The sequence below is a fragment of the Equus quagga genome, chromosome 3, assembly GCF_021613505.1.
Source record: "Equus quagga isolate Etosha38 chromosome 3, UCLA_HA_Equagga_1.0, whole genome shotgun sequence".
Taxonomy (NCBI): Eukaryota; Metazoa; Chordata; class Mammalia; order Perissodactyla; family Equidae; genus Equus; species Equus quagga.
Window position 1 is genome coordinate 54,979,683 of NC_060269.1, and position 27,919 is coordinate 55,007,601.

Below are 27,919 nucleotides of genomic sequence, written 5' to 3' on the forward strand. Positions count from 1 at the left end.
CAACTGGAAGTGTTCCCTTTTAATAGTCTACTCATACCTTATATCAAAAAGAATATCTCAAGTCTGTTCTAAGGAGACAGCTGACAGTAACTTTGGAGACTGACTATCCAACAGACACTCTTTGAGGAGGTCAAGTCAATCTTCTACAAAAGGTCAGGGGTTAAACTAGATTAGCTGAAGTCTCTACTTTCAACTTCATATTAAGGGTAAAAAGCTTATAGGCTCTTTAGTCCAATCTGCAAAGTTTGCTATTTTGTATTTCATGGTTTGCTATTTTTTAAGGTGAAGGACATTTTGCCAGGCTTAAGGACAATCTGAATCTGGTAAAACACAGCTATCCAGAGATTTGTACTGGAAATCCAATGAAATAATTTGCAATGGAAAACTCTAAAATCTAAATTAATGGTATATTGATTACTATATCAATATACTATGCTATATTGATTAGTAAATAAAGACTGAGTCAAAGGAGAATTGTTTTAAAGAATATACCTAATGGAATAACTGGACTACTGGTGAGGAAGATACATATCAGTCACCTGAAGACACTTGAAATGCCATTTCCATAGGTCTGGGAGAGTGCTGGCTAGGGTGTCTTGAGTTTCCCATTTATGTCCCCTGTGTCCTCCCCACCCCCTATAACCCAATCCTTAAAGCTACAGCTATTACTAACTCAAATTTTGAATAAATTCCTATTGCCCATATGTTAACTATTGAAACAGGACTCCCGGGAAGGAGAGGACAGTCTAGTTATCCGCAGCCATAGGCTGTGACTTCCTGTGACATGTTAGAGGATGACTGGTTGTCTTTCGAATGTGACTGGGCGTCACCATTTAGATGATTTGATTGCCATTTGTTTGCACATGAAAGAAGACCAGGCAAGAAGAGCTTTATAAAAGTTATTAGTAAATGTTTCCATCAATTTATTTCATGTATTCCTTAACAAAAAATCATGTTTAATATTAATGCTTTAAAATACTGAACACCAAAGAAAGACAACTCTCACTCATACTGCAAGTTGGTCTATGTTCTCTTTACTTCTGTTTGCCAGATGATCTTCAATAATTTCTGCAAAGAGATTCCTCTTCAACAGATTATATGCAAGAGGTAAAAGCTGGCCAGCAACTTTATGAAAATACTGAAAAATAAAATGTAACATTAAGCAGAGAATACAGCAGATGCCCTAATAAGTAGCAGAAAACATACTGAAAAAGCACTTGTAACAAAGCATACTCCCTAAATCATTTCAGCTACTCTCAATTGATTAGGAACAGAGAATTCTGAGACGGGCACCTGGCATTCTGTCCAAGAGTCATTTAGCTCTAAATGACTAAAGGCATTTCATAAAACCAAGTTAAAATCTTAAGCTTCCCTATTCCCTTAGACAATGGTTTATCAACCTTTTTCTGCCCCAAACTATACGATCAAATGCTTTTTCCTTCTCTTCAGTGTATCCCCACCAGTTAAGATTTTAATCGTTATTTTCCTTAGTTGATAGTGTAAGGACAGGAATGCTCAATGTGAGTTTTCACATCACACCTACTCCCTTTTATCTTCAAATTCCTTTTCTCCCCCACCCACCATGTAACCACTCCATCTCTTAAGTCACTGCCTTAAGCTTATCAAGTGACTTAGACCACTATTACATATACACTAGAAGACCAGCGGGCAACGCTTTTGTTGATAAACATTTATTAGCATTTACTATGTGCTAAGGATTGTGCTCAACCTTTTCATAAATTCTTATATGTTATTTAATTCTCACAACAATCATGCTTCCTATTAAGCAGGGTTCACCTTTTCTGACAGGCCAAGCACTACTCTAGTTGATCAATGATGGTCACTCTGGTTGTTAAACATTTTGACATTTTTACTGATAACAACCATATAGGAGGGAGCCTATATGGCTCAAAATGGGTTCCCCTGAGCAGGGGCATCAGCCTGACTTGGTAACTTGTCAGAAATACAAATTCTCAGGGCCCATCCAAGAACTCAATCAAACTTGGTGTGTGAGGGGTGCACCAATCTGTGTTTGAAGAAGCCCTCCAGATGATTCTGATGCCTGCTAAAGTCAGAGAGCTGCTGCTAGTCTTTAGTCTTGCTCCTCCAAGTATGGTCTGCCGAGCAGTGGCATTACCATCACCCGGAAGCATGTCGGAAATGCAGTCTCACCCCAGGCCTTACCCCAGATCCACTGAAACAGTCTGCATTTTAATATCTCGGGTGATTCCTATACACTTTACAGTCTGGGAATTATTGATTTAGACACTGCCTCTGAAACCAGGCTGTCTGTGTGAAGAGAGCAAGATGGTTTACCTGTCTGTGCTTCGTAGGTGGCATCGTAGATTAAATGAGAATTAAATGGTCTGTGTGAGCATGTACAGACACATTTTATAGGTAAAGTGACAGAAACAAAGGTGCTGGAAAAACTGCCCATCTGACACAACTATTAAGTGGGGAAGATATGAGTTAACAGTTTAGTCCCAGAAACATGGTAGAGCCACTACACCTTATTGCTTCTTTGACTTATGAGGCAACCACAGTTGAGTAAGCACAACAGAAAATGAAATGGAGCCCTTAGGCAAGGTGTGTTAGCATACCCTCAACATACCCAACTAGGGGGCAAATCCCTGGAACGTGCATCCTAAGTTCACTTTAATGTCAACCTGAAGGCAAATAATCTCGGTTATCCACCTTTGCCAGAACACCAGATGAATTTCAAATGAGTATTTTTTAGAACATCTGCTTAATCACGTCAAAAAGTTCATTTGGAAATGCAAGCTGAATCCACATCCTACCCACGCTAGTACTCAGGGATGAATGTGCATGCATGAGGGGGTGTGGGGGGTGGTGTGTGTGAAGGAGCGGGGAGAGGAGAGAGAGGTTTGATGGTGGTTCTAAGGTGGAGATGTTTTTACTCACGTGTGAACCATAACAAAAGAGGTCCATTCCCAACTCAAGCCCCATGCCATAATCACATTCATCATTAGCAAACTGCACGAAAGTCATCATTTCCTGAATGGGAGCAAAAGCTTTCAGCCTCTCCTCATCACTTGCTGCCTCAACAATTGTCTTGCAAATTCTCTTGAGGTTGGCTGAAAGAAATCAATGATAGAAAAAGACTATAACCATCTTCAAAGGTAAAATGCCTGAGGTGGGTTTTTCCTCTTATGACTTTTGGTACTACTACAACTGATGCCACCTTAGATGGCACTATAATTTGGAATGGCAATTTTACAGTTTTCTACTTAAGACAAGAATAAATATAGCTTAACAAAAAAGATTTCTTGTCTTAGCAAAGTGTGACTGTTTCATAATGGATCTAACTGTAATCAGGATTTTATATCAGCTTTCAAAGGTATTCAGTTGGCTAGTCCCAGGATCTGCAAACTATGGCCACACCCGGCCCACCCCGTTTTAACTGCCTGCAAACTAAGAATGTTTTTCCATTTTTAAATAGTTGCAAAAAACACAAAAGAATATGGCGACAGAGACCTTATGGAGCCCACCTGTGGGCTAGTCTATGTTAGGAGCTGGATTTTTTTAAAAAACAAAGTTTATTCTTTTTTGCCCTACTTTGTTTAAAAAAAAATACAGAAAAAGACAATATAAGAGACAAGAAATCACTGCAGAATTAAACCTGTACCAAAGCGGGGGAAGGTGGCCATGGCAAAAGTGTAATTTGAAGAACACAGAGAAAATTTCTAACATTTATCTAAATAAAAAAACCAGTGACTTAACATTTCTATTTTGGCTTTCATCATTATTCTTCACTACTTTCTGGATGCCAATGTGTCTCAGATCGCAGGCTGCATGTGGGAATGAAGGTACTGAACAATATCTAATTAGATGTCCTTTTTGACAAACTACTTCCTTGAGGATAATCCAATAATGAAAAGAATGGATATTAAACAAACCAACAAAACACATTTCTAAACAATGAGGCTGCTCTACTGGGGGAGAGGAGGGTTGGTGAACAATCCCATCTAAGAATGATACATCATGTGAAGTTATAGGTAAGAGGCACAATATTCTATTGCTATTAACTACAAATACAAAGTATAAGATTATCAACGGTGGAAAAGATATACTAGGGCTTGTAACCTCAGAATATGAATATCATTTGGTTGCTTCAGTCGTAATGACCAAACAGAATGCATGATGTACGTGAGGTCACAAAGTGTGTTTTGTTCCCTTTCCCACCTTCGGGAGATCATTATCACATTGGACAAACTATGTTTATCACCTATGTTCCTGACTATAAAATAGTAGTGACAATTATTGGTCTGAAATCTTTTAAAAGTTAAGTAATTCTACATAAGCTTAATAAACTCCCTTTTTTTTCCTTCTTCAGAAAAAAAATCAATGGCAATCATTTCCAGGAAATAGATCAGGCTTCCTTCAAAAACCTCCTTAAGGATGGAAAATAAGGGTTTCCTCCTTCTATCTACAGAAGACAGAACTAATTGATGGAGACCCTTAGAATCTCTCTCACCACAGTGCTCCAGGCAGCCACTACAAATCAATTAGATTTGGCATGAAAATGAAGACCTCTGTCTTCTGTTAGCAAATAATCTAAAGTTTATCACTTTATGGAATCATTTTCTATTTTCACCCCTGGCAAGTCATATACAGACTAGAAAAGAATAAACAATTTACAAGAATTACTAATCTAGAAAAATATTAAAGAACAGAGATGAAAATATTCAGCTCACCACCAGTGTGAGAGAAAATATGTTCTTCCACCAATAAAACATCCTACAAAAATCCACTTAACAGAAGCCCAAACTTAAAGAATATCTAAATGCAGCCTTAAATTAACTACTCAAAAATGAAGCCTTAAATGTTACTACTCAAAACACTCAATGATTAAGGAGCTTCAGTACTTAATTCTTATTTTATCCCTGCTATTACCACCAACTGGAATACTTAAGCTAAGCCATGGTGTTTGTGTCAAAGTAAGTTAGGCAACTAGCTAAGCAGTTATTCCTTAGGTAGGGGTAAGCACTCTATATTCAGAAAGACCCAAGTTTGAGATCCAGCTCCCTCCTGAAAATGGGAATAAGACCTACTTTAAAGAGTTGGGTGAGTATTAAATATTGTATATATCACTTGATATAGTCAATCGTGACATTTATGAATTGCTCAGTGAATGGTATCTTATTTGCCAGGTTAAAATGTTATGTGTAAGAAGCTTCAAAGGGGAAACTGGTTAGGAACAAACTTAATTGTGATTTGCTGAACACTGTTGTACACTGACAAACTGCCAATCAATTACACCCCCTGGCAAACAACACAACGCAAGAGCAAGATGACATTCGGTTCTTAACTTTATGTCTTGCTACTACTTCTCATTCAAAAATAACTAAACCAAAGAAGGATCGAATGTCTAGCACGTTAGAAAAAAGCAGAGGTAAATAAAAATGATCTTGGACAAAAAAAAAACCCAGAACCACAACCAGGGGAGTGTAAGGGGTCTACTCCAGGGCACTACAATTTAATACCCGCCACCCCTGAAGTTTCAGAGACTGCCATCTCTATAACAAATTTTTTCAACCTTTCCCAAACAAGACAGTAATTCTGCTTTTTAAAGCTTCCAATGGATTAGTGCACAGAGATGCAGAAGAGAAGATTAGCCCAGAAGCAGAAGACTGAATGGCAAGTAGCCAGAGCTTCATTCCTTCCCCATCAGATTACCTCTGGCTTCAGGGAGGAGATTATGGGACAGATTAGCCTGTCCAACAAATAGAATGCAGGCCACATGGGTAATTAAACTTTTTCTAGTATCCATATTAAAAAACATGAAATTTTAAGATATTTAACTTGATATACCCCAAATCTTATCATTTCAACATATAATCAATATAAAATTTACCAGTGTTCCAGTTTTTAAATTTAAATGAACTAAAATGAAGCAAAATTACAAATTCAGCTCTTCAACTGCACTAGCCACATTTGAAGTGCTCCATAGCCACATATGGTTAGCAGCTACCATAGGGTACAGCTCAGCCATATGCATTTTCCTCTTGGAATTCCTCTAAAGTGGTAGGGGTGCAGCAAAAACAGTTACATGTGAATAGTGGTGATTTAAGACATCTCAGTCTATTGGCTGGAGACTCTGCACAATAAAGTTTGAGAACAGCTGCTTTAGAGAACTGGTTAAGAATGCAGACTTTCAGGTCCCAACCCCAGAGACTAACAACCAAGGCTGGTTAGTTCTGTTCTGAAAAACGGATGGCCAACATTGTATGTGTTGGGCAGGAACACTTGGTTCTTCCTTGAGGAAGTGCTAATTTTGATTTCCGTCTAAGTTTTATAAATAAGGGAATGCCAACAGGGATGTTCAAAGTGAGAAGGGGATGGAGGGGAGGAGCAAGTTCAGAAGTGATTTGATTCTCTTTTTGCGAACATAGCAATAATTAGATTTTGTGTATGAATAGTCCATTTTCAAAGAGTTTTCACACTTATAGATGAAGATCAGAATCTTGGGCTTCTGAAAGCTTAGTCTTACATACTATTGAAAACTTTTTCACAAAGGACTGCAAAAATGCATACTATTTCAAAAATTACTATTTTATAAGTTGACTGTAACATCAAAAGTTCTCAATAGTTGAGAAAAAGTAACCTAGGTAAGGCAATAGGTTAAAATTCTTTAAACTCTTAAAAATAACTAGCATATTTTAAGCGCTATTAGGCAAGCACTGTGCTAAGCATGTTTGTTGTTTTTAGTGCCACAGAGTCAATTCCGACTCTGAGCAATCCTGTGTACAGCAGAGCAGAACCCTGCCCGGTCTTTTTATGCCATCCTCTCGCCTTCCAGCACAGTATCAGACCCTGCTCCACTGCTGTTCATAGGGTTTTCATGACCAATTTTTTTGGAAGTGGGAAGCCAGGTCTTTCGTCCTAGTCTGTGTTAGTCTGGAAGCTCCGCTGAAACCTGTCCACAATGGGTGACCCTGCTGGGTACTTGAAATACCAGTGGCATAGCTTTCAGCATCACAGCAGCATGCAGCCACCACAGTATGAGAACTGACAGATGGATGGTGTGGTTCCCAGACCAGGAAAGGAACCCGGACCTTGGTGGTAAGAGTGCTGAATCTTAACTAGACCACCAGGTAAGCACATTACATACTCTTTAATACCCCAAACACCCCTATGAATGGTATTCACTATTATTAACCATTTTACAGATGAAAAAGACAAGGTTTAGTGAGGTTAAATAATTTGCTTAAGGTTACACAACTACAAACCCAGTTTCATTCAGGCCTGATTGACCCTATAACCTAGGATTGCTCTTTATCACTAAGGTCTAGTGACTGTCCCACAAAAGGTACCCATACTTACCTATTTCTCAATATAAGGAAACCTTCCTTCACATATATTAATATATATATACACATATGTACGTGTTTACAAAAGAAACACATTACCATCTGTTTCAGGGAGCTCTCTGTACCCAACATCATTTTTATCTACTGGGACAACCAAGCCTGCACCATGAAAGGTCTTTGTCACGACCTAAAGAAAAGAAAAAATAAACAAAATTTAATCATGGTAAACAGACAAAAACAACAAAAAACAAAGCACACACACAAACCCTCAACACTTCTATCAAAATATAATATTCAATGATTACTTTATTTCAGTAAATTTGGACTCCAGAGCAAAAGTTTAATATTCTTTCTTTAAAATTAGCTAAAAGTGAAGCACTAATTATAAAACAGTGGAATAACTGGCTTTTATTAATTGTGTCAGTCATTTAGAAGTCTGCATCCTGTTTGGTTAGGGAAGAACACCATGCATCCTATTACAGGAGGCAAGCCAGAATATCAGTTTCCTCTAAGATCATAGTATCTTATAGGTAGAAAGCATAAGGAACTGGGCCTAAAAGAAGAAGGAATAGTTTGTAGCAGGAAGATGTGGTAGGACAGAATTCCTCTCATCCAGCCTTCCAAATTCAGGTCCCCTATGTTTACCTGGAAAATTCAGGCTTGTTTGCAAACTTCCCCAAAATAGGGCAGTTTCTAGTTTTGTGGTGCCCATTATGCAGGCAAATAACATAACCAGTGAGCTTCTTATTAAGTGGTAATCTTCAAAGACAAAAACAGGCCCAGCCACCACCTCTAACATAATCCCTCCACTCTACAATCTTATTCACACTAGTGGCATCATTCTTCAGTCTTTCCTTAACAAAACATTCACTTCAAAATTTCACTTCTTTTTGCAGTCAGTGAAAATTCCCAACAGAGAAGAACACAACTCCAAAAATAAACTCTTAAAGTCCTCTCACCTGATTCTTTGTATCTTAAAACTCTTTTCACTCTAATCTCCCCCCTTCTCCCACTCTTGCTTCTTTCACTATCTTTTATTAAGCAACAAAAGGGAGAGACTATTCAAAAGAAGTTCTCAGACAACTGCTCACCATTTGGGAAAAAACAATTGAAGTCACGTATGTTATATCTTACCCTTTATACCAAGACAATTTGTAGTTGGATTTCAGTATTAAATGTAAAAATAAAACCATAAAACTACTAGAAGTAAAAGCAAATATTTTTTATAATTTTGGGTTGCAGAAGGAAAAGAATTATAGATTGACTACATAAAGATACAAAAAAATCTATCAAGTAAAAATCAAAGACAAATAAGATATATTGATGAAAAACATCTGCAATATACACATATAACGATAAAATTCATAAAAAAGATTAATGTATATAAACTATAAAAGAGTCTTACAAGTAAGGGCAAAGACTAACACCCAAATTAAACAGAAGTAAGAAAAGACTAATTCTAACCCTGATAGAAAAATGGGCAAAGTCCACAAAAGAAATACAAGCGGCTAGCAGATAAACGAAAAATATTTAATGTCCTTTATAATCAAAGAAATGCTAATTAAAACAATGACATATTATTTTTTACTTATCAGAATGAAAAAGACTGACAATACCTAGGACTGGCGAGGATTTGGGGAAAACAGGCACCCAGCACTGCCGGTGGGAATGTAAACTAGCGGAACTCACAGAAGGCAGTTTTGCAAACAATGAAAATAAAAGCACCACAAAACTAAAAACAAGCAAAGAAAAACAAAACACACACACAGCCACTGTGGGTCTGGCAATACTATGTCTAAGAATCTCTTCTAAGGAAATAATCAGACAAGCATGCAAACAACGGTATAAAAGGTTATTTATGGCAGGGGTATCTCTATTTGTGAGAAGTTTTAAGCAAACTAAACTTTAAAGATAAGCATAGTGCTCTGCAGCCACTCAAAATTATGAGGTAGATCTTCAAGTTAGCAATATGAAGTGATAATCATAATGTATTCGTAAATATAAAAAGGTCATAAAATAGTACTGATAATGAAAGAAAAAGAAAACAGTGACACAGTGACTGACTTCTTCCCCACTCAGGCTGACACACAACAAAAACCATAGTATGTATTTTCACATTTTTCACAGATGAGGAACTGTACTAGTTGTGCATAAAGAGGTATCAATTACCAGCAAAGCATCGGAATCCTTTTTTTATTAAGAAGAATAGCATTACAAACTTAGGAAAACCCTGTACAAGGGTGTGTGATAGTCTGAGGCCTCAGAATCAGAGGTGGATGGAATGATGTACCCTCATTTACAGCAACATTAAATCAGTGTTCATTTTTAAAGATGAAATCTAGGTATAAGAAAAGGTAAGGTGGCATACAGCCAATTAGTAAGATGGACTGGAATGAATGCTAAATATGAAAGATGTGAATTTAGGTCTCATATTTGTCACTTATGATTTTGGACAAGGAACAAAGCCTCTATAAACCACAATTTACTAATTTATAAAACAGGCTAGTTCCTACTTTGCTGTAGAAGTCCAGGGAAGTAACTCATAAGGACTTCACACTCCAAAGCACTACAAGGTGTCGTTAGCATAAGGTACAATGATTCCTAGTGTATTATCCGGTGCTCTTTTATGCTAGAATGAATATATGACTCTCATCCATAAGGACAAAGTCACTAACTCACATATACTAGTGGAATTGATTTTTTCAGGACTAGAAAATAGGAATTAAATGAAGATCTCACAATAACAATACAAGAACAAACTTACACATAGAATAGAAAAGGATCTGAAAGCGTAATCATCAACACATTGTCTTTGGGAGGATAAAATCATGATTGTCTAAGTTCTTTTTCTTTGTATTTATGTTTTTTACCAGCTATTTTTGTAAAAAGAACAAATACTAAAACCTCATGGGGGCAGGGCCAGGAAAAATATACCTATGAAATTTAAATCCCAATCATATCTTATTTATAATTATGGGAAGAATTAAGGACATCTCATCTGAAAAAGATTCTAGTTGATGGTTGAAAAATAAAACAAGGTTCTGATAAAGAATTTGCCACCAGCTATTCTGTCTAGAGAAGCTCAATCTTTAGTCAAGACAAATTAGGAATTCATAATGAGGCGAGAAATGCTACCCTTTTCCTTCTATTCATAAGGTGGAAGAGGCTCCCCATGAAAACTAGAAAGGTAAAACGGCAAAATAAAATCTTGAAGTAATTTAAAATGCCCTATTGCAATGAGTCTCACGCAAATGGACATTTTTAGAAACTATTTCTGGTCTTTAGGACTAAAGGAAAACAATTGCTAAGATTGCAATTTAGTGACTGTAACTTACCAGGACATCACCCCTGCAGCTGAGTCAAGATAGAGAAGGCACTTAAGTAGCATTTTCAATAACTAAGTACACTGAAGTACTTAGTTACCAGCATTAGTTTACTCAGGAATAACTAGTACGTCATTTAGCCTAGAACATTCAGATGAACCAGCCACAACAGACAACGGTGAGAGGCTGGAGGAGACCTGGTGCCCTCAATTCCACAGTGATAAATGTCCTTCCTCCCCAGAGATTGTAAGAACAACCTCCAACAGAATTCTTATTTACCACAAAGCAGAATTCCTCTAGCTTGTGTTGTAACTTACTCTGGAATTTTTAAGTGAAAAACCAAAAGGATTCCAAACCCAGAAGTATTTGCTGTTTACAAAATACTCCATTCAGTGCAGGCGTTAGGAGACATGCAAAAAGAAATGTTGACGTGCTCAATAAGGAAAAAGCATGGATGATGCTTATACACACATTTACTGGAGAAAACTAACAAATCTTAATACATATTCTCTCTCAAAAGAGAACCACCTTTGAGGCCCTTAACTAAAGCACTCTAAGGCATACCTTTTCAAAAACACTCCTCCCCCCCTCCAAAAAAATACCTTGCACTAAATCAACAGACCTTAGCCATTAAAAAAAGAAATTTAAGTAAACATTATGTACAAAGCTGCTTTCACTCAATTCTATGAACTGAGTAACTGGTAAACAAGATTAAAAACATGGGCAATACTGGCATGAGTCATACAACCACGCAGCAGTATCGTGTCCCATGACTCATCCCTTCTAAGCACCACAGGAGCCACCGAGGCCCGGCTCCAGCGCTGTCCTCTGGCAGTCCCGGTGCCAGGCAGCACTGGAGGGAGGCCCTGAGGGGCGGTATCCAGCTCTCCTTAGGATGGGGCAGGAGGAAAGAAGAGAAGGGTTGGATGCAGGCGGAAAGGAATCGAGAGGAGTAAAACCCTGTTCAAATAGCAAAACTGTCAGAGACGAACAGATTTAAATCATACTTTCTTATCTCTCTGTTTCATCTTCATCGTTCTCTGTTCCAGGGAGTACCCCAGTTCTCTGGCTGCTGCTGTGAGTTTTTCATCTATGTTTTTCAAGAGACTAGTTTTCTTTTTATCTGTTACTTCTTTAAGTTTTTTCATCAAAAATAATCTGAAAAAGAAATCAAAGCCCTCATTATTATGCAGGCCATTGTACTAAGTACACTGACTTTGGGAAATTAAAGCAGTTAATTTAAAGACATCAAATTCCATTCAAGAAAAAGACTGCAGAATAATTACCAACAGTTCTCTCAAAATCCCTAATAGATTTCTTCAAATAAGAGAAAAGCAATATCAATAAAAAGCTGCCAGTCACAAGAACAGCAAACATGATTCAAATTTGTATTATCCCCGAAGTATCTACAATAATGACATAAGGGATCTTCAAAACCTGAGGTTAAGCCTAGTTTTAAGTTACATCACTTGATGTTAAGATATGGCAAACTGCTTTGGAAAAGCCTGGCATAACAGAAAAAAACAGTATGTAGACACCAAAAAGGATTTTGAATTTTTAAAGAGCCAGAGGATACTTAGAATACTTAAGATTTTTTAAAATGTTACCTTTAAATCTCTGTTGAGATAAATTTAGAAAATGTAAAAGGAAAGCAAAACTATTATAAGCTTATACAAAAGCACAATCCAAAATTATTTTTAAAGGTATGTGAATAGTACAATACATTAATGCCAGTTAGTTACAGAAATAGTTTTAGGTTTTATCACAAGCAGGTTGATTTTTACCAGCAGAGGTGGTCAAGAGTGAAATGAAGAGCTGCAAGAAGCACTCAGCTGGACACACAAGTCAATCCTCTTCCTCTGTAGCCACTACCAGCCTCCCAGGATGAAACCGGCTTCTGCTCACCACTAACACTTGACAGTCTGCTATGGCTGGGCACTGTAAAGAGCTCAGGACCTTCATGGTGGGTGCTCCTCTCATCCCCATGTTACAAATCAGGAAACTGAGGCACAGAGGATAATCTTACCCAAGATCACAGAATGAATACAAGCAGATTAAAGTGCCACAGAAGCCAAGACCACCAAAATCCCTGTCTTCTGATTACAGCACACATGGTTACACTAAAAGTTACTTTCAGTCATAACCGGCTGTTGGTATTAAGAGAATACATTTACATCAGCCACAGAAAGCAAATCGATCACGTCAGGCCTAGGTGAAGCAATCTCTCTGGCATGGCATATAGGCCTTGTACTCTGGGCCACTTGTTTTCATACTTTCATGCACATACTGTTCCCTTACCTAGAACACTCTTCTTCCCATTGTTTCTAGTAAGTTCTTATGCATTCTTCAAAACCTAGATAAAATATCCTCTCTCTATGAAGACTTCTACCACTACTTAAGGCACTTAGTTGTCTTCCCATACTTATCACATTATTATGACTACTTCTGTACCAGTTTATTAAGCTTTTGTCTCTCAGCTTCAAACTTACTCTCCAATACCCTGCTTTATGAAGCTCAAAGTCGCAATGTGCAAACTGAAACTACCACCATGAACATTTTGTACTCTGTTGCATTAAATCCACTGGGATACCTTGAACTCTGAATGAATCCTGCAATGGTCATTTGTAAAATATTGATTCACTAAGTTATGCAGATCTTCCAAATATTAAAACTCTTCCTATCAAATTCACTCCATTATATCACAATATGAAGAAACCACATTCATTAGTATCACCACAATCTCATTAGAAAAGTCTTCAGGTAGTGAGAAGCTGTCAGGCTCACAATGGTGGTTATAAGTTTCCCCAATTCTAACTTTTGCCTTTGAAATCTTGAATTTTATCCCTGGCAACAACTACAGTCAGCTGTATTCTTTGGTTCGTTTGAGAAAATGTCTGTCAAACACCCATGTCTGAATAACCAGAGTTTGTCAGTCACTCAAGTGGAAAAAAGTTCAGCTCACAACTCAGTCTCACAAGACCTTTGTTCTCGAGACAAACCATAATACTTGAGTATGCAGAGTGCTTTCTATGTACTTCCCATTTTGTCTCACAGAATGTTAAAAAGATGTGTACTCAATGGGAGAGCTCTAACATTTTTACTGCTTCATCACTGACATTCTTAAATGACACTTGCATTATGCTGTGAATAATACAATGACTGCTATTTGGTGCTACTGCCTTGCTTCCTGTCAAGGTGCCAACATTATAACACACCATTACCTTTGTGCCATTGGTGCAAAATGACATTTTATTATTCTGATATGCAGTCAGGTTTGAACCATTAACTAAATAGCAGTTATCAAAGTATGTCTGTGGACCCCTAAGGGTCCTTGAGACCTTTTAGGAGGTCTGTGATGTCAAAACTATTGCTACAATTATTTTCAGACGAAAAGGCAGAAAAAAAAAATCATTTGTAATTTTGTTGTCTGAAGATAAATATTTTAAAATTCTGAGAATCTCTATGTGCAACAGACAATATGAAAATGGAATCATTCCACACTATTATTTAACCTCTTCACATAATGTATCAAATACCTTTTCAAATCAACAAATCAACATCCTAGTATTATAGTGTACAGACATTCTACATTTATCTAATTTTCCCCATTGCTGGATATATTTTGTTTCCAATTTTTCATTTTTATAAATAATCTAATATACACACATACTTGCGTTCCTGTCCACAATTTCTTCAGATAAGTAGCTAGAAATGGAATTGCTGATTTAAGAGTATAAATGTCTACCTAGCACAGTACCTAGCAATGTTAATTATCTGTCAAGAAATCTTTGAAAAATATTTAAACAACTTTATTCCAACTGCTCTCTATAAAGGTTTTAGCATTAACCCTCACATCAGTAAGGTTTCTTAGACCCAACCACCAATGGGTATTACCATTATTTAATCTTTACTCATCTGTGCGAGCTGAATTTGCATTTCTTTGGGTACTAGTACATCTTGCGTGAAGAGAACTAGTTTCCCTGGGCATGAAAAACAATTTGTTTATAATAAATGATCTGCCTTGAAAGACTTTACTCAGGCTGATATAGAAGTAAACTAAATTAAGTATTCTGATTAGTTGGTTTAAGTAAAGGAAGATCCAAAAAACTAAACAGTTCTAACACTTGGAAAGTATCATAACCTTTTTACCTCTATGTTTGAGACAAATCGGAGGCAGAAAACACTGAGTGAAATAGGTACTCAAATACTCACTTGCTGGTCTTCACCTAAATTACAAACTTATCACCAATGTATTTTTCTTTTTCTTTTCTGTGTTCTCCAATAAGCTAAAAAAATACCAGAACAGTCTTGGATTATTTTAGATAACCACTATATCCTTCTTTAAAAAGATTTTTCCTAAGACTAATTAAAACGTAGGTGTTCTTGCATGCCAAAGTATTTGTCGAATGAGTGAATGATTTACGGAGCATCTACTGTGGGGCAGGTACTGTACACAAGAAAGCTGCCCGGATGGAACTTAAATCTGAAGGGCTTAAAGGAGCTGTATCAATTATAAGTATTATAAATTATACTGTAAGAACTATATAACAGATACTGTACTGTAAGAACTATATAACAGAGCCAAGCAACATATTATGTAAAACTCTGAAGTCTCAGAAGAGAAAAAGAAAGAAGATCCTTTTCTGGACATCTACAGATACACTGGTATGTACGGTGTGTACATAGCAGTCTAGTGGGTGCATTAGGCTGACTTAGTTTGAATTCCGTTTATTGCAAATTTGCACTATTAAATTACATGGAACAAAAGTCTTTTTAAAAATACAGTATTAGAGGCCCACCCTAGGCCTAGTGGTTAAATTCGGCACACTCCCCTTTGGCAGCCGGGGTTCAGTTCCTGGGCACAGACCTACACCACGTGTCAGCAGCCATGTCATGGTGGCGACCCACATACAAATAGAGGAAGATTGGCACAGATGTTAGCTCATGGCAAATCCTCCTCAAGCAGAAAAAAAAAAAAGAGAGGAAGATTGGTAATCAATGTTAGCTCAGGATGACTCTTCCTCAGCAATAAAAAAAATAATAGGGTATTAAAAGAAGTCACACAAAACATGATGTACTTATTATATTTAAAATGATAAAGATTTTCTTCATTTTATTATAATGTAAACTGCATAGCTGCTGACAAATGGCTTCAAACTAAGTCTGTGGCTGGTACAGTGTGGACTGGCTCACTCAGCTGCATTGCAACCCCTTCCACATGAGAGCGTATTGCATTTCCCATACTATTCTTCAGCTCAGACTCCACATGGGACCTAGCATCTCCCAAGCAGATGCAATTCTTTGAAATCTGAAAGGTGGAAGAGATCCCAGGTGGAGGCTGTGCTTCTGCTGTTTCCACCAGTGAGCACAGCTGTAGAGGAATCCAATTATTCTGCAGCAGCTGCAGCTGAGATCTCAGTACCTGGTCCTCGGCTTCATGGGAGTTGAGAGGCAGAGGGCAGAGCATCCCTTTTACAGGCACAGGTTACATCAAAGACAATGTGGTCCTGGGGCCAGACATGTGGCAGCAGTTCTCGATTTCCCAGCTTCTTGATGATGGCAGAGACACAAACTCCATCGGGGGGCCAGTTGTGCCACACAACAGGCATTCCTGGAGGCTCAGTCTGCTCGATCAGCCATTCCAAGGATTTGACGAGCACCTGCTCTCCTGGATTAAACCTTTCCGTTTGAACTATACACAGTGGGTTCTGAGAATGAACTCTTCATGATGGTGTTTAAAATAAGATGTCTAACGAGTGACAAACAATAATGTACAACTGAAATTTCACAAGGTTGTAAACTATCATAATCCCAATAAAAAGTTAAAAAAAAAAGTCTAAAAAGTCTTTGGATTTTACCATGGGACAACTGAGGTCAAGATTAAGTAATATTTTCATTAAATAGAAGTTATCTAAGAGGTGGTTTTTTTGGTGAAAGGTAGAAGTATGGATAAGATTATCCGCAAAAGACAAAAATAATCTCTAGAAATTTAGAATTTGCGTTACCTCAATTCCTCTTATAGTACAAAAATTGTAAACAAATCTTACAAATAGGAGAGGGATTGAAATAAAGTATTTTCTTACTTGACTGCAGCAAACACATTATCTCCATTTTGAACAATTATACAATTTTTCTTTGCTTCATTTGTACCAACATATACAGGAAGTTCATCAGGAGAATCCCTGTTTAAGCAAAAGATTAAAAATTTAGTTGCTGATAAATTCTACTTCCTGCTAATATAAATTATCTGCATGTTTTTAAGAAATTGGAAAAAATTTGCCCCATTTAAGCTCTAAGTTTCTCAGGAATATCTACGATAAATCTTATTTACATAACAGAATCTAAAATTCAGATTCTTAGGACCTAGTTATTTTTATAACTAAATACAAAGACACGGAGAATAGGCCTGTCAAAAGAAGCAGGGAAAGAGGTTATACAGGATCATCTCTACCCCAGTTTATAATCTGTGGAAAAAATTTGGAAAAACAAAAAGAAACAGGACAGACAAGATTAGAAAACATTAGGGGGTGAAAGGATCCAATTCATATATATGACCAAATTCTTCTATTTTACAATTGAGGAAACTAACACAGATGAAGTGACTGAGCCAAAGTCCCAGTAAGTTAATGGCAAAGCCAGAAGCAGAACCCATGTAACTCAGTTCCCAGCCCTGTGTGCACTCTACTGCACAGTGCTTCTCCTGGCACATTTCCTGTACTTTCTCTATTACCTTACAGTTAATCTCCATTTTACTTATTTTGTATTTGTAAATTTTTTTATTTAAACTTTTTTTCTTCTCCCTAAAGCCCCCCAGTACATAATTGTATATTCTAGTTGTAGGTCCTTCTGGCTCTGCTATGTGGGACGCCGCCTCAGCATGGCCTGATGAGTACTTCCATGTCCGCACCCAGACAGGCGAAACCTGGGGCCACCAAAGTGGAGCCCGTGAACTCAACCACTTGGCCGGCCCTTATCTCCACTTTAAACAACAGCGTCCCTCCCAGTACTAGTAGACAATGTATCTCTCCCCCTCAGGCTACTTCTATTAACATTCTAACCATCTTGCATGTATCCATTTTATCCTCTTAATATTTCTCTTAGGCATGTACAATTATTATCCTCATTTTTAGGAAAGGAAACCGAGTCACAGAAAGTCACAGTCCCTAAACGACTAGCACATTAACACCCAGATAATGAACAGCAGGACCAGCCTGACTCCAGAGTGCACTCTTAATTCTATGGCCCTTGGAAGCAATGACTAATTTAAGTCACAGCAGCTGCTCTAAATTATCTTCTTGGGCTAAAAGAGTTCTGAACCCAAAAGGGAAGAAAAAGTTTACATATAACACAAAGGAGAAACCACTGAGGTTAAACCTACAGAGTTCACCCATCCTCGGGTAGGTTAGAAGGTCAACAGCAAGAACAGATAGCCCATGTAGCCACCAATAAGCAACAAATACGCCCTTCACCTTGGGTGAGGCCAGCAAACGTCTGTTTATACTCATTAGAAGGACAGTAGCTGTATTTTAGAGAAGAAAAGATCATTTACCTGAAATACCCCATGTGGAATTGAGTTTTATCATCTCCAATAATAATGGTCTGGAACTCAGGTGGATCATAGTAAAACCTCCAGTGAAGGTTAAAATTCAGGCTTGCTGATTTTTTCTTCATTTTATGTTTTCCGGCAAGGAGATCATAAGGACCCACTAATCGAAGACCAAGGCTTGCGGAAAGTGAATCTTAAAAATTAAACAAATTTAGACAATAACTTTCTGGAGGCAGATAGGAAATAATGCCTTTCATTAGTAAACTATTTCTAAGCACTGTCTTAACAAAGAGTTTCTAAAGTAAAAGAAAATCTTTAGTTACATGTGAAGATGTTATTTATAAACACTGAAGGGAAAAGAAGTCAGAGTAATGAAAATGTGGCACTTACATTTACAGTTTCTTAAATTTACCACTGATCACATATCAAACATTCCTGCTGTTTCTTATTTTGGCTAAAGCAAGACTGTTCTGTATTTCTAAGGGTATATTAGAGATGCCCACACTTAACCTTGTCTCGTTACTTACGTTGTTGTTAGCCTCAAATATTTGTAGCACACTCAGATTAAGGGAGAGATAGATAGCAAACGAGTATGTATTAAGGAAGGTAATTTAATAAAAAATGTCTTTAATGAAAATATTTCCTCCCCCTTCCCTTTATCTCAGCTACTATCACTCTGGATTCCTTTGCTTCCTTGACAATCTATTCGGCCAACCCTAGTCCTGGATGATTCCATCTTCTTTCTCCATTCACAGATTACAGAGAGGGAGTATTAAATAAAACCAGAATCATGAAGTCTGTTCAAGTGTACACTTTTACAACATCAGATGGGTCCTCGTTGCTTCTCTAAGAGGCAGGTAAGCACTCCAGGCAAGACCTGGATATGTAAGGAGGTGGAGATGGAGAGAGGAAGAAAACTCTTGGAAAAGGTAACAATGTAAATAAAAGCATGAAGACAGTTTATTTGAAGGGGGAAAGCAGGTGAGCTTAGCTAGAGTTTAGGATAACATGCACTAATTTTTAAAATAACAAAAAAACTAAAATTATCCATCTCACTAGCCAAAGATAAGGTTAATAGTCTGGTATACAGTAATAACATTTTTCTCCTTTATGAACAGATATATAGATATCTTAAAGGGAGACCATGCTGTTGTCATCTTTTTGTTCTCTGTCCTGTCCTCACTTAAAATTTCTGAATAACTTCCTATGCTATTAAATGTTTTACATAATTTTTAAGAGCTGCATCATATTCCATTACAGATATATATTCTATTAATAGACATTACCATTTCTAACTTTTTTTACTATTCTAAACAATGCTTCAGTGAACATCTTTGCTAAAACATGTTTGTACACAGCCATGAATATTTTTGGATAAGTTGCTACTCAGTTTAAATCTTTTGATATACTGCCAAAATTCAGTTATCTACCAATATACATTTCCATCAATAGTATATAGGAGTGCTTCTCTCCCCCTAACTTATGTTAAAACATTTAAACAGTACAAAAGGGTAACAGTGAAAAGTAACTCTGTCACAACCATTATTATCAGTTTTCTGTGTATCCTTTCAGACATGGTATAAGCACACACATAGTATACAGGGATGTGTAGGTGGATCCTTGATTTTTTTTTCTTTTAATACTAATAGTAGCCTTCTCTATACATTTCTTTTTCACTTAAAACATTTCACGCATGAAACTTTAATCATTGCCTAAAAATCTGCCTCGTTCTTTTAAAACGCTGACTATCCATTGAATAGATGTGTTACTGATGGGCTTTTAAGCCATTTCCCACTTTCTGTTTTAATAAATACTATTGAACATAATTTTTGGTTCACCTAATCCATAGGACAAGCTCATAGAAGGGAACTGCTAAGTCATACCAACACTCCTGCAACATACCAAAGCACCTGTTTTCCTTCAAATCCTCAAAGCAGATCGTGAAATTACTTACCTCTGCCAGTAAAACAGATCAAATGACATATCATAGCATTATTTTATACTTCTCTTATTAGAAACATCTTTGAAAAGTTCCTTTTCTATGAACTGTTCAGAGCCTTGGTCCAGCTTCCACTGGTAGAAGCAGGAGAATGATTCTGAAGCAACTCACCAGCTGGCTTTTCAGGATCCAGTTCTTCGCAGAACTTCCAGAAGTGATAGAAATCTTCAGGTAGAGAAAGCTTATAATGATTTTCTACTTCTTTTCGAAGGTCACTGGAGACATCAGCTTCACAGGATTTACTCTTCTTCACATCAACTGTTTTTTCACACTGAAAATTGGCACACAAAACTTTGTTTCTCCAAAAGTAATTTCAATAACTTTCCTTGCAAAACAATATTGCTCCTTTTTGTTCACCCAACTCTATGAGAGACATGTTTAACACTCTATAAATGGTATTTCTGAGTAAAATATGGGGATTCTTTTGGGCAAAGAAAAAAGGGAAAGAACAGTTTATAATACACAGTGCAAGAGGGACCCAACACAGCAAGTCTTTAAATATATTTCTCTAAGATAACGAAAACACAGAAAACAAAAAACAAACAGAAAAGGTAACGAGTGGGAAAAGAGAAATAAAGCAAGCCAGTTTTTGCCTTCTCTTGGTATACAGGATGTCATCGTGCGTTTTGTTGAAACATTCAGTGATCACACCAGAAGCAAATCGTCAGAAATAATTAGACACAGGGGGATTTGCCAGTTAAAACAATTATTCCAGAGAAGGCCCTTTAATGCCAGGACTGTGTTATGAAACTCACCTCTAATATCTCTCTGCAATATAGGTTCATTATGTTAAGTATGCTGGGTGCTATAATGTGTATTAGATATTGGATAAACTCCTGTAGAGACAAAATGCTCACTTGGAGGTTACTTGTCTTTAGTTTTGTAAATAGCAATCTGCTTTTCTTTCTAGGAACCAGGATCCTTTCTTTTTGGATTAAGTTCCTTCCTTTTTCTTCCTTTCCACCTTCATCAGTGCTTCTCAACTGGCAGCAGTTTTGCCCCCCAAGGGACACGTTTAATAACGTCTGGAAACATTTTTGATTGTCATAAATTTGGTAGCGGCAGTGCTACTGGTATTTAGCGAGGGTAGAGGCCAGGGATGCTCTTAAACATCCTACAACGCACAGGACAAGCCCGCCAAACACTTCTCTGGCCCAAAATGTCCATATTGCTGAGGTTGAAAAATTCTAACCTAGATGTGTCTCGTATTTATATTCTTCCATTTTCCCTACAGGCTCAAGTTTTTGATGTCACTTTAGGTATCATTCAAAGTCTATAAAATCTATTTATGAATCACATAACACATACAAGAATGTTCTTGATAACACTGTATCTAAGAGCAGAAAACAGAACAAATGAAAATGCCTACTGACAGGAGAATGGATAATTCCAGGACTTGCAAACAATGGAATATTACTCTCAGTGAGAAGGAAATATAGCTATACACAACAATATGGATCAGGCTTAATAATATGTTGAATGAAGAAAAAAGTCCTTGAAGATTATATGCAGCACGATAGCCTTTTTATGAAGTTCAAAAACAACAAATAAATATTGTTTCAGCATACACTCACAGATGATAAAACTATAAATAGGCAGCAAGGGAAAACATAAAATTCAGGTTGGTTGCTACATTGAGTTGGGGTGACAGGAAGAAGTTCGGCAGAGAGGACAAGTGAGGAACACAGGTGGATGGAGAGCTATTGTCAGTGTTTCAGTTGTTGGGATGGGCAATGGGTTCACAGGTGTTTGTTACATTATTAAATAAATAAGGGAAAGAGGACCACGCATTGACCACTGAGTTTTTTATGTCAAGAATTATAACGTGTCTATCCGAGGTCATAAAAAAATTAAATTGAACAAAAAGGCTGTTGAAATATGGATCCAAAAATGGATGTTGATAATGATAGCAAACAATAACAGTAATAACGATCATAATAGTAAGAACAATAAGTAATACTTACTATGTACTACCTGCCAGGCCACTGTTCTAAGCATTTTCTATGAATTAACTCATTTCATCCTCACAACTACCTCATAAGCTAGACACTAGCATTCACACTTTACAAATGAAATGAAGTAACTTCCCCTAAGTCCCTAACTAGAAAGTGGAAGAAAAGGGATTTACACCCAGGCAGGCTGGGTCCCAAGCACAGCTTCAACCACTTCAAGCTGCTTCTCCAACTACAAATACGCAACAGGAGGAACACATCAAGTCCTGCCCCATCCTCCCTCCTGTTCTTATAACTGTCATTGGTCGGACTTTCAAACACTGACTCCAACTTAAGACGTTAGAGAGAAAAGCCTTAATCTACCTGGCTGAAAGGCAATTTTGCATAATGGTTAGATTGCCTGGGCTGACTCCTGACTCTTCTGATTTCCAGCTCTGTCACCTTGAGCAAATTACTTAACCTCTCTGTGCCTGGTATCCCCAACGCCAAAAAGGGCGTATGTACTATCTATGTCATAGGGTTGTGACGAGGAGTAAGTTATTATTTGTAAAATACACAGAATAGTCCTAGCACCTAATATATACATGCTGGCTATTATTGTTAGCTGTAGTCTCTTTAGACTCATCTGCATTTTTGATATTTTATTTCTTATACTATCACTGTCAAAGCGGTTCGCTGCACTTTCAAAGGGAGATAAGGATTCGCTCAGCTCTGCCTTACCTCACACACTAGTTCAGCATCTCCAAATCCTCAGTAACTAAAAGGTAGGACAGCTGTCCCCTTCAGAGGCTGCACTTATGCCTCGCCCCTGTGTTCCTAGACAGCACGACCCAACACAAAGGCCCAGGCAGTTAAGCCCTCTTAACAGTCTCACCCCATCCAGTTTATATTAAAGCCAAAGTAACTTTTCTAAAACGCTACCTATCACAGCGACACTTCTTTCCTGCCCGACTCTCTTTATTGCTACTGCAGTGGTCACAGAACCTCTGAAATCCTATAAAAGCATGAGAAAACGCACATACTTTACGCCCCCTCCCTCAAGAGTGCCTTTCTGATCAGGTCCCTCTTACTTTTCCACCTTCCAGGCTCCAGCCAGGCCTAACTCTCCGCTGTGCCCAAACCTTCTCTCCACTCATCCCTTAATTCTCTTCTCTGCCTTCAGGAACCATTTCAAACCTGAGTTGCCCTAAAAGACTTCCTTAACGTTCCCCTGGGACTTGTTAAATCCTCCTTCAATGTTCCACAGCACTTTCTACACATTAGCGCTATAACGCCAACAAAAAAGTTACAGTAAAATGTACATTCCTTCGTGCCCCGCCTCCCCAGGCTGGGGGCTCTACGGGGGGCAGCGGGGACAGGAGTTGTCGGTTTCCAATCAATCTGGCTGAGTGACCCAATGAGCCGTTGGTTGTCTTAATCTGCTTCCCCAGGACTGCACGGGGAGGAGGGCAGAAGATGCCACGGTGCTAGGGCTCTGGTCCAAACCCCAGCAGAGCGGGCGACAGCGGCCCTGGGCAGGCTCCCTGGAGTCGACCGCCGTTCCCGGGCACGCAGCAGGCGCTCAATGACTCCTGGATAAACGCACTGTGCTGCCCCGGCCATCACCCAAGGCGGCCGGCCGAGCCCGCACACCCTCTGCCGCAGTACCTGCGGGCCCTCCCCGCCGGGCCGGCGCTTCCCGCCGCCTCCGACCATCCTGCAGTCTCAGAGCCTGCCGACTCCCGCGTCCCGCCGCCGCTTCCGAGCGCCGCCGACTGCTTCCGAGGTCAAGAGCCACCAATCCGAGCCCCCGCACAGCCGCGGGCCCGCTAATTTAGGGAAAAGGCTCCGCCCATGCCCCGCCCCCTAAGACCCGGAGCCCGGGCCGGCCGAGGCTCCGCCCCCTCCCGGATCTGGGGAGATGCATATTCCGTCTACCCTGTCTGCGTCCCCGGGCGGACCGGTACCGCCGTCCCCAGCATCGCCCAGGGGTGGTCCTGAGACCCCAGACGCCCGAATTCCGATCGGTTAAGGTGGTCTGGGCTTCCTCTTCAGGGGTTTACTAGTTATAAGGCTGAACCCCAGCCCTTGTCTTTCCTTGATTTTATTTATTTAAAAGATTAATCTTTCTCTTCCTCTCTTCCATCCGTCTCCGCCCTCTGCTATGCTATTATTGCCTAACACTGATTCATCCTCAGTTATCTCCCAGAAGCAAATCAATTTCTCTCTCTGTACAATCTTCTTTAAACAATTTGGACTGTTTGTCCTCTACGCCCTGCTAAGCAAAGTGTAGTCCCGGAACCAGCAGCGTCAACATCCTGAGGCGAGCTTGTTAAAAATGCCGAATTTCAGGTTCCACTCAGACTTCTTGAATAAGAATCTGCATTTTAACCAGATCCGCCACTGATTCCTACGCACGTCAAAGTCTGAGAGGCGCTGGGTTCAGCTGATGTCCTGGGGTCTCCCTCACTGCCGTCCAGGGAATGAGCCATACTTCATTCCTGAGATGGATTCTCTATTTCCTGAATCTGTATGCTCCTTTTTCTTGATTTTGTCCTCTCATTTTGTGGAACATATCCTCCAGTAGTTTCTTGTGGAATGTTGCAGGCAGGTGCGTTTTTTTTTCTTTTCTTTTCTTTAGAAAAACTGTCTATAACTGTCTTTAATTCTGGTTGAGTATAGAATTCTTGGTTGAAAATAATTTTCACTCAGAATGTTAAAGGGCTAGCTTCACGGTAGTTTGGCTTTCCAGTATTGTCGTTGAGAAGTCCTACATCATTAAGATTCCTGTTCCTTTATAGGTAACGGATTTCTTTATATGTAACCTGCTTCTGTTCTGTTTGTTTTGTCTCAAGAAGTTTTAGGATCTGCTCTTTATTCCCAGTGTTCTAAGACACAATCATGTTTCTTAGTTATGGCTCTTCTAATTTTTATTGATCTGGCACTTTGTTGGCTGTTTTCAATCTTGAAACACATGTTCTTCAGTTCTGGAAATTTTTTTGGTATTATTATTTTTTCTAAAGATTGACACCTGAGCTGACATCTGTTGCCAATCTCTTTTTTTTTCTGGTGCTTCTTCTCCCCAAAGCCCCCCCACCCCCACATCCCACCCCCCATACGTAGTTGTTCTAATTGTAGGTCCTTCTGGTTGTGGCGTGTGGGATGCTGCCTCAGCATGGCCTGATGAGCAGTGCCGTGTCTGCACCCAGGATCTGAACCAGCAAAACCCTGGGCCACTGAAGGGGAGCGCACAAACTTAACCACTTGGCCACGGGGCTGGCCCCTGGTCTTATTTATTTAATGATTTCCTCTCCTCCATTTTATGTTCTACAGTTCTGGAGTTTTTCTGCTATTATTTACTTGATAATTTCCTCTAGCATCCCCCTCCCTTATTGTTATCTCTTCTTTTTTAGAAATTCATTATTCAGATGTTGGACCTTCTTGCTGATGTTTTTTCTTTGTCCTATTTTCTATCTCTTTGCCTTTTTGTTCTACTTTGAGTGATTTGCTCAATTTAATTAGACAAATATTTTTTCTCTCACAGCTACAAAAGCTAGAACTCTGGAATCAAGGTATCAGAAGCTTTGTTTCTTCTGGGGGCTCTGAGGGGTCCCATGCTTCTGTCTTAGCTTCTGGTGGTTGCTGGCAGTCCTTCGTGTTCCTTGGCTTATAGATGCATCACTCCAGTCTCTGCCCCCATCATCACATGGTGTTCTCCCTGTGGGTCTTTCTGTGCCCAGATATCCGTCTGCTGTAAAGACACTTGTCATTAGATTAGGGCCCACCATAACTCATTACGACCTCATTTTAACTTGATCACATCCACACAGACCCTATTTCCAAATAAGGTCACATTCAATGTATATTTTGAGGGGATACAACTCAATACACATCAATCAGTTTCTAAATTTTTGTGGGCATTTTGCTGTGGTCTCTTCTCCTGTTCTCTTTGTTCTTGTGGGTCTATGTCCCCTACTCTTTTTTAACCTCTGTTTTGTTTTAGTGAAGCGTCATAAGGAATGGAGGAAAGCGAATGTTTTAAGTATGCTGTGTTAACTGGAGGATTTGCTATTGCTATTTTTTAGTTGAATTGTACCAGATTGGCAATTGAAAGCTGTAAAACTCCAGTTACTCTGAATACTTTCAAGTTTACAACCAATACTTTGCTCTGAATAATAGTCCAGATAATTTCGTAACCGTTTTTGATAGAAAGCAAATGAAATTTCTATTTTAATTCATCATTTGACAGTTAATGTCTTTCATTCTGTTTGTATATTTATTCCACAATGATTTTGAAGGAACTGATAGATTTTACCAAATTTGGTATACTTGTTCAGAGTATCAGTGTCCACCATCTTGAAACAAAGCAATTATTGATAATGTTAATAATGAAATCTTTTCATTTATCATAAGTGTTTTGTTTAGATAGGCACAGATTTAGCAATTTTTGACTTGTCAGTGAAATTTAGCGTATTAGTATTGGTGTATAATAATATAGTATTTACTGTACAATGGTACTTTTCTTAAATGTATTAACTTTACATAAATTGACTCATTTAATCCTCATAACCATCCTTGAGGTAATTACTATTTTTATCCCCATTTTACAGATAAGGCGGCTAAGACTCAGAGAGGGTAAGTGAATTGTTCAAGGTCACATAGCATGCATGGGAGGTAGGATTCAAATCCAAATAGTCTGACAGCCCAGAGTACTCTCAACACTTGTCATACTGTCTCTGTAGCAATCAGTGGCGTTTATGGAGTATGTAATTGTACTGAATAAGGTCTGTAGTTCAGAGAGCCACTTGTATTTTTTATCCTATTTGCAATTAGCATAGTAAATCCATATCTAGGGGATGCATCTTTTTGACTGTATCTTCTGAACATCCCTTTAATCAGGACAGAGCTTTGGGTCCCTTGTTTTTCAAATGGTCAGTAACAAAGATAATGAGGCTATGCAACAGGTAATTATTTTCTTCTGCTTTCTTTAAGTTTGTTGGGGATTCTTTGTTGCTACTTTGGGCAAAATAGCTTAGCCTCTTGCCTGCTAGGATGTTGGAAGAGGTCGTGGAAAGGATGTGACCACTGGTTGACCCTCGGGTTGGACCTGGGCAGTTGGAGGCTCCTCACCCCTCCCCTGTCCTTGGAATGTGTGCTCCGCTTGCCTTCCCCTGCACTCGAAGCTGTCCTATGGACACAGCCTTGAGATAGTAACGTGTTGTTGAGACCATCTGGATGGTATACATGACTGAACCCAGTGAAAGCCTCTATAAACATTTAAGATTCTGGTGGGTGGATGTGGAGATCCTCACATCTTGCCGCTGCCCAAGACAAGCCTGGTATGTAAGTTTCCTTGCTTATTAAACATGCCACATAACAGTCTGCATCTTTCTGTGGTCTTTCCTTGCCCTCTGTGTCCAGGGGCCAGTTTGTGAACCGACATAGGGCTGATCGGTGCTTTTCCAGTGTCTCGATGACTGCTAGGAGTTTCTCAAATAAATTTCAGAGAGAGTGGTATGAAATTCCAAAATCTTTGTCCTGCCAATGCTTTGTTTTCCTCTAATGAATTGGTCTTAAATAAGATCCTCTTGAAATCTGTAACTTTGAAAGTTGTTTTTTTTTTTTTTTTTTGGTGAGGAAGATGGTCCCTGAGCTAACATCTGTGCCAATCTTCCTCTATTTTATATGTGGGATGCTGCCACAGCGTGGCTTTGATGAGTGGTGTGTAGGTCCGCACCTGGGATCGAACCTGTGAGCCCCGGGCCTGTGAAGCGGAGCATGTGAACTTA

At 38.7% G+C, this 27,919-nt stretch overlaps 1 protein-coding gene across 1 annotated transcript; it reads right to left on the reverse strand.

The window, feature by feature from the left end:
- Positions 1–886: 886 nt before the first annotated feature.
- Positions 887–23,921, reverse strand: LOC124237457 (histone PARylation factor 1). The gene is made up of 8 exons (XM_046657087.1): positions 23,799–23,921; positions 20,311–20,470; positions 18,204–18,393; positions 16,738–16,836; positions 11,662–11,812; positions 7,431–7,518; positions 2,923–3,095; positions 887–1,138 (listed from the first exon to the last, which is right to left on the reverse strand). Exons 1-8 carry the CDS (start codon positions 23,844–23,846, stop codon positions 1,007–1,009), a joined length of 1,041 nt encoding a protein of 346 aa, XP_046513043.1. The 5' UTR covers positions 23,847–23,921; the 3' UTR covers positions 887–1,006.
- Positions 23,922–27,919: the final 3,998 nt, after the last annotated feature.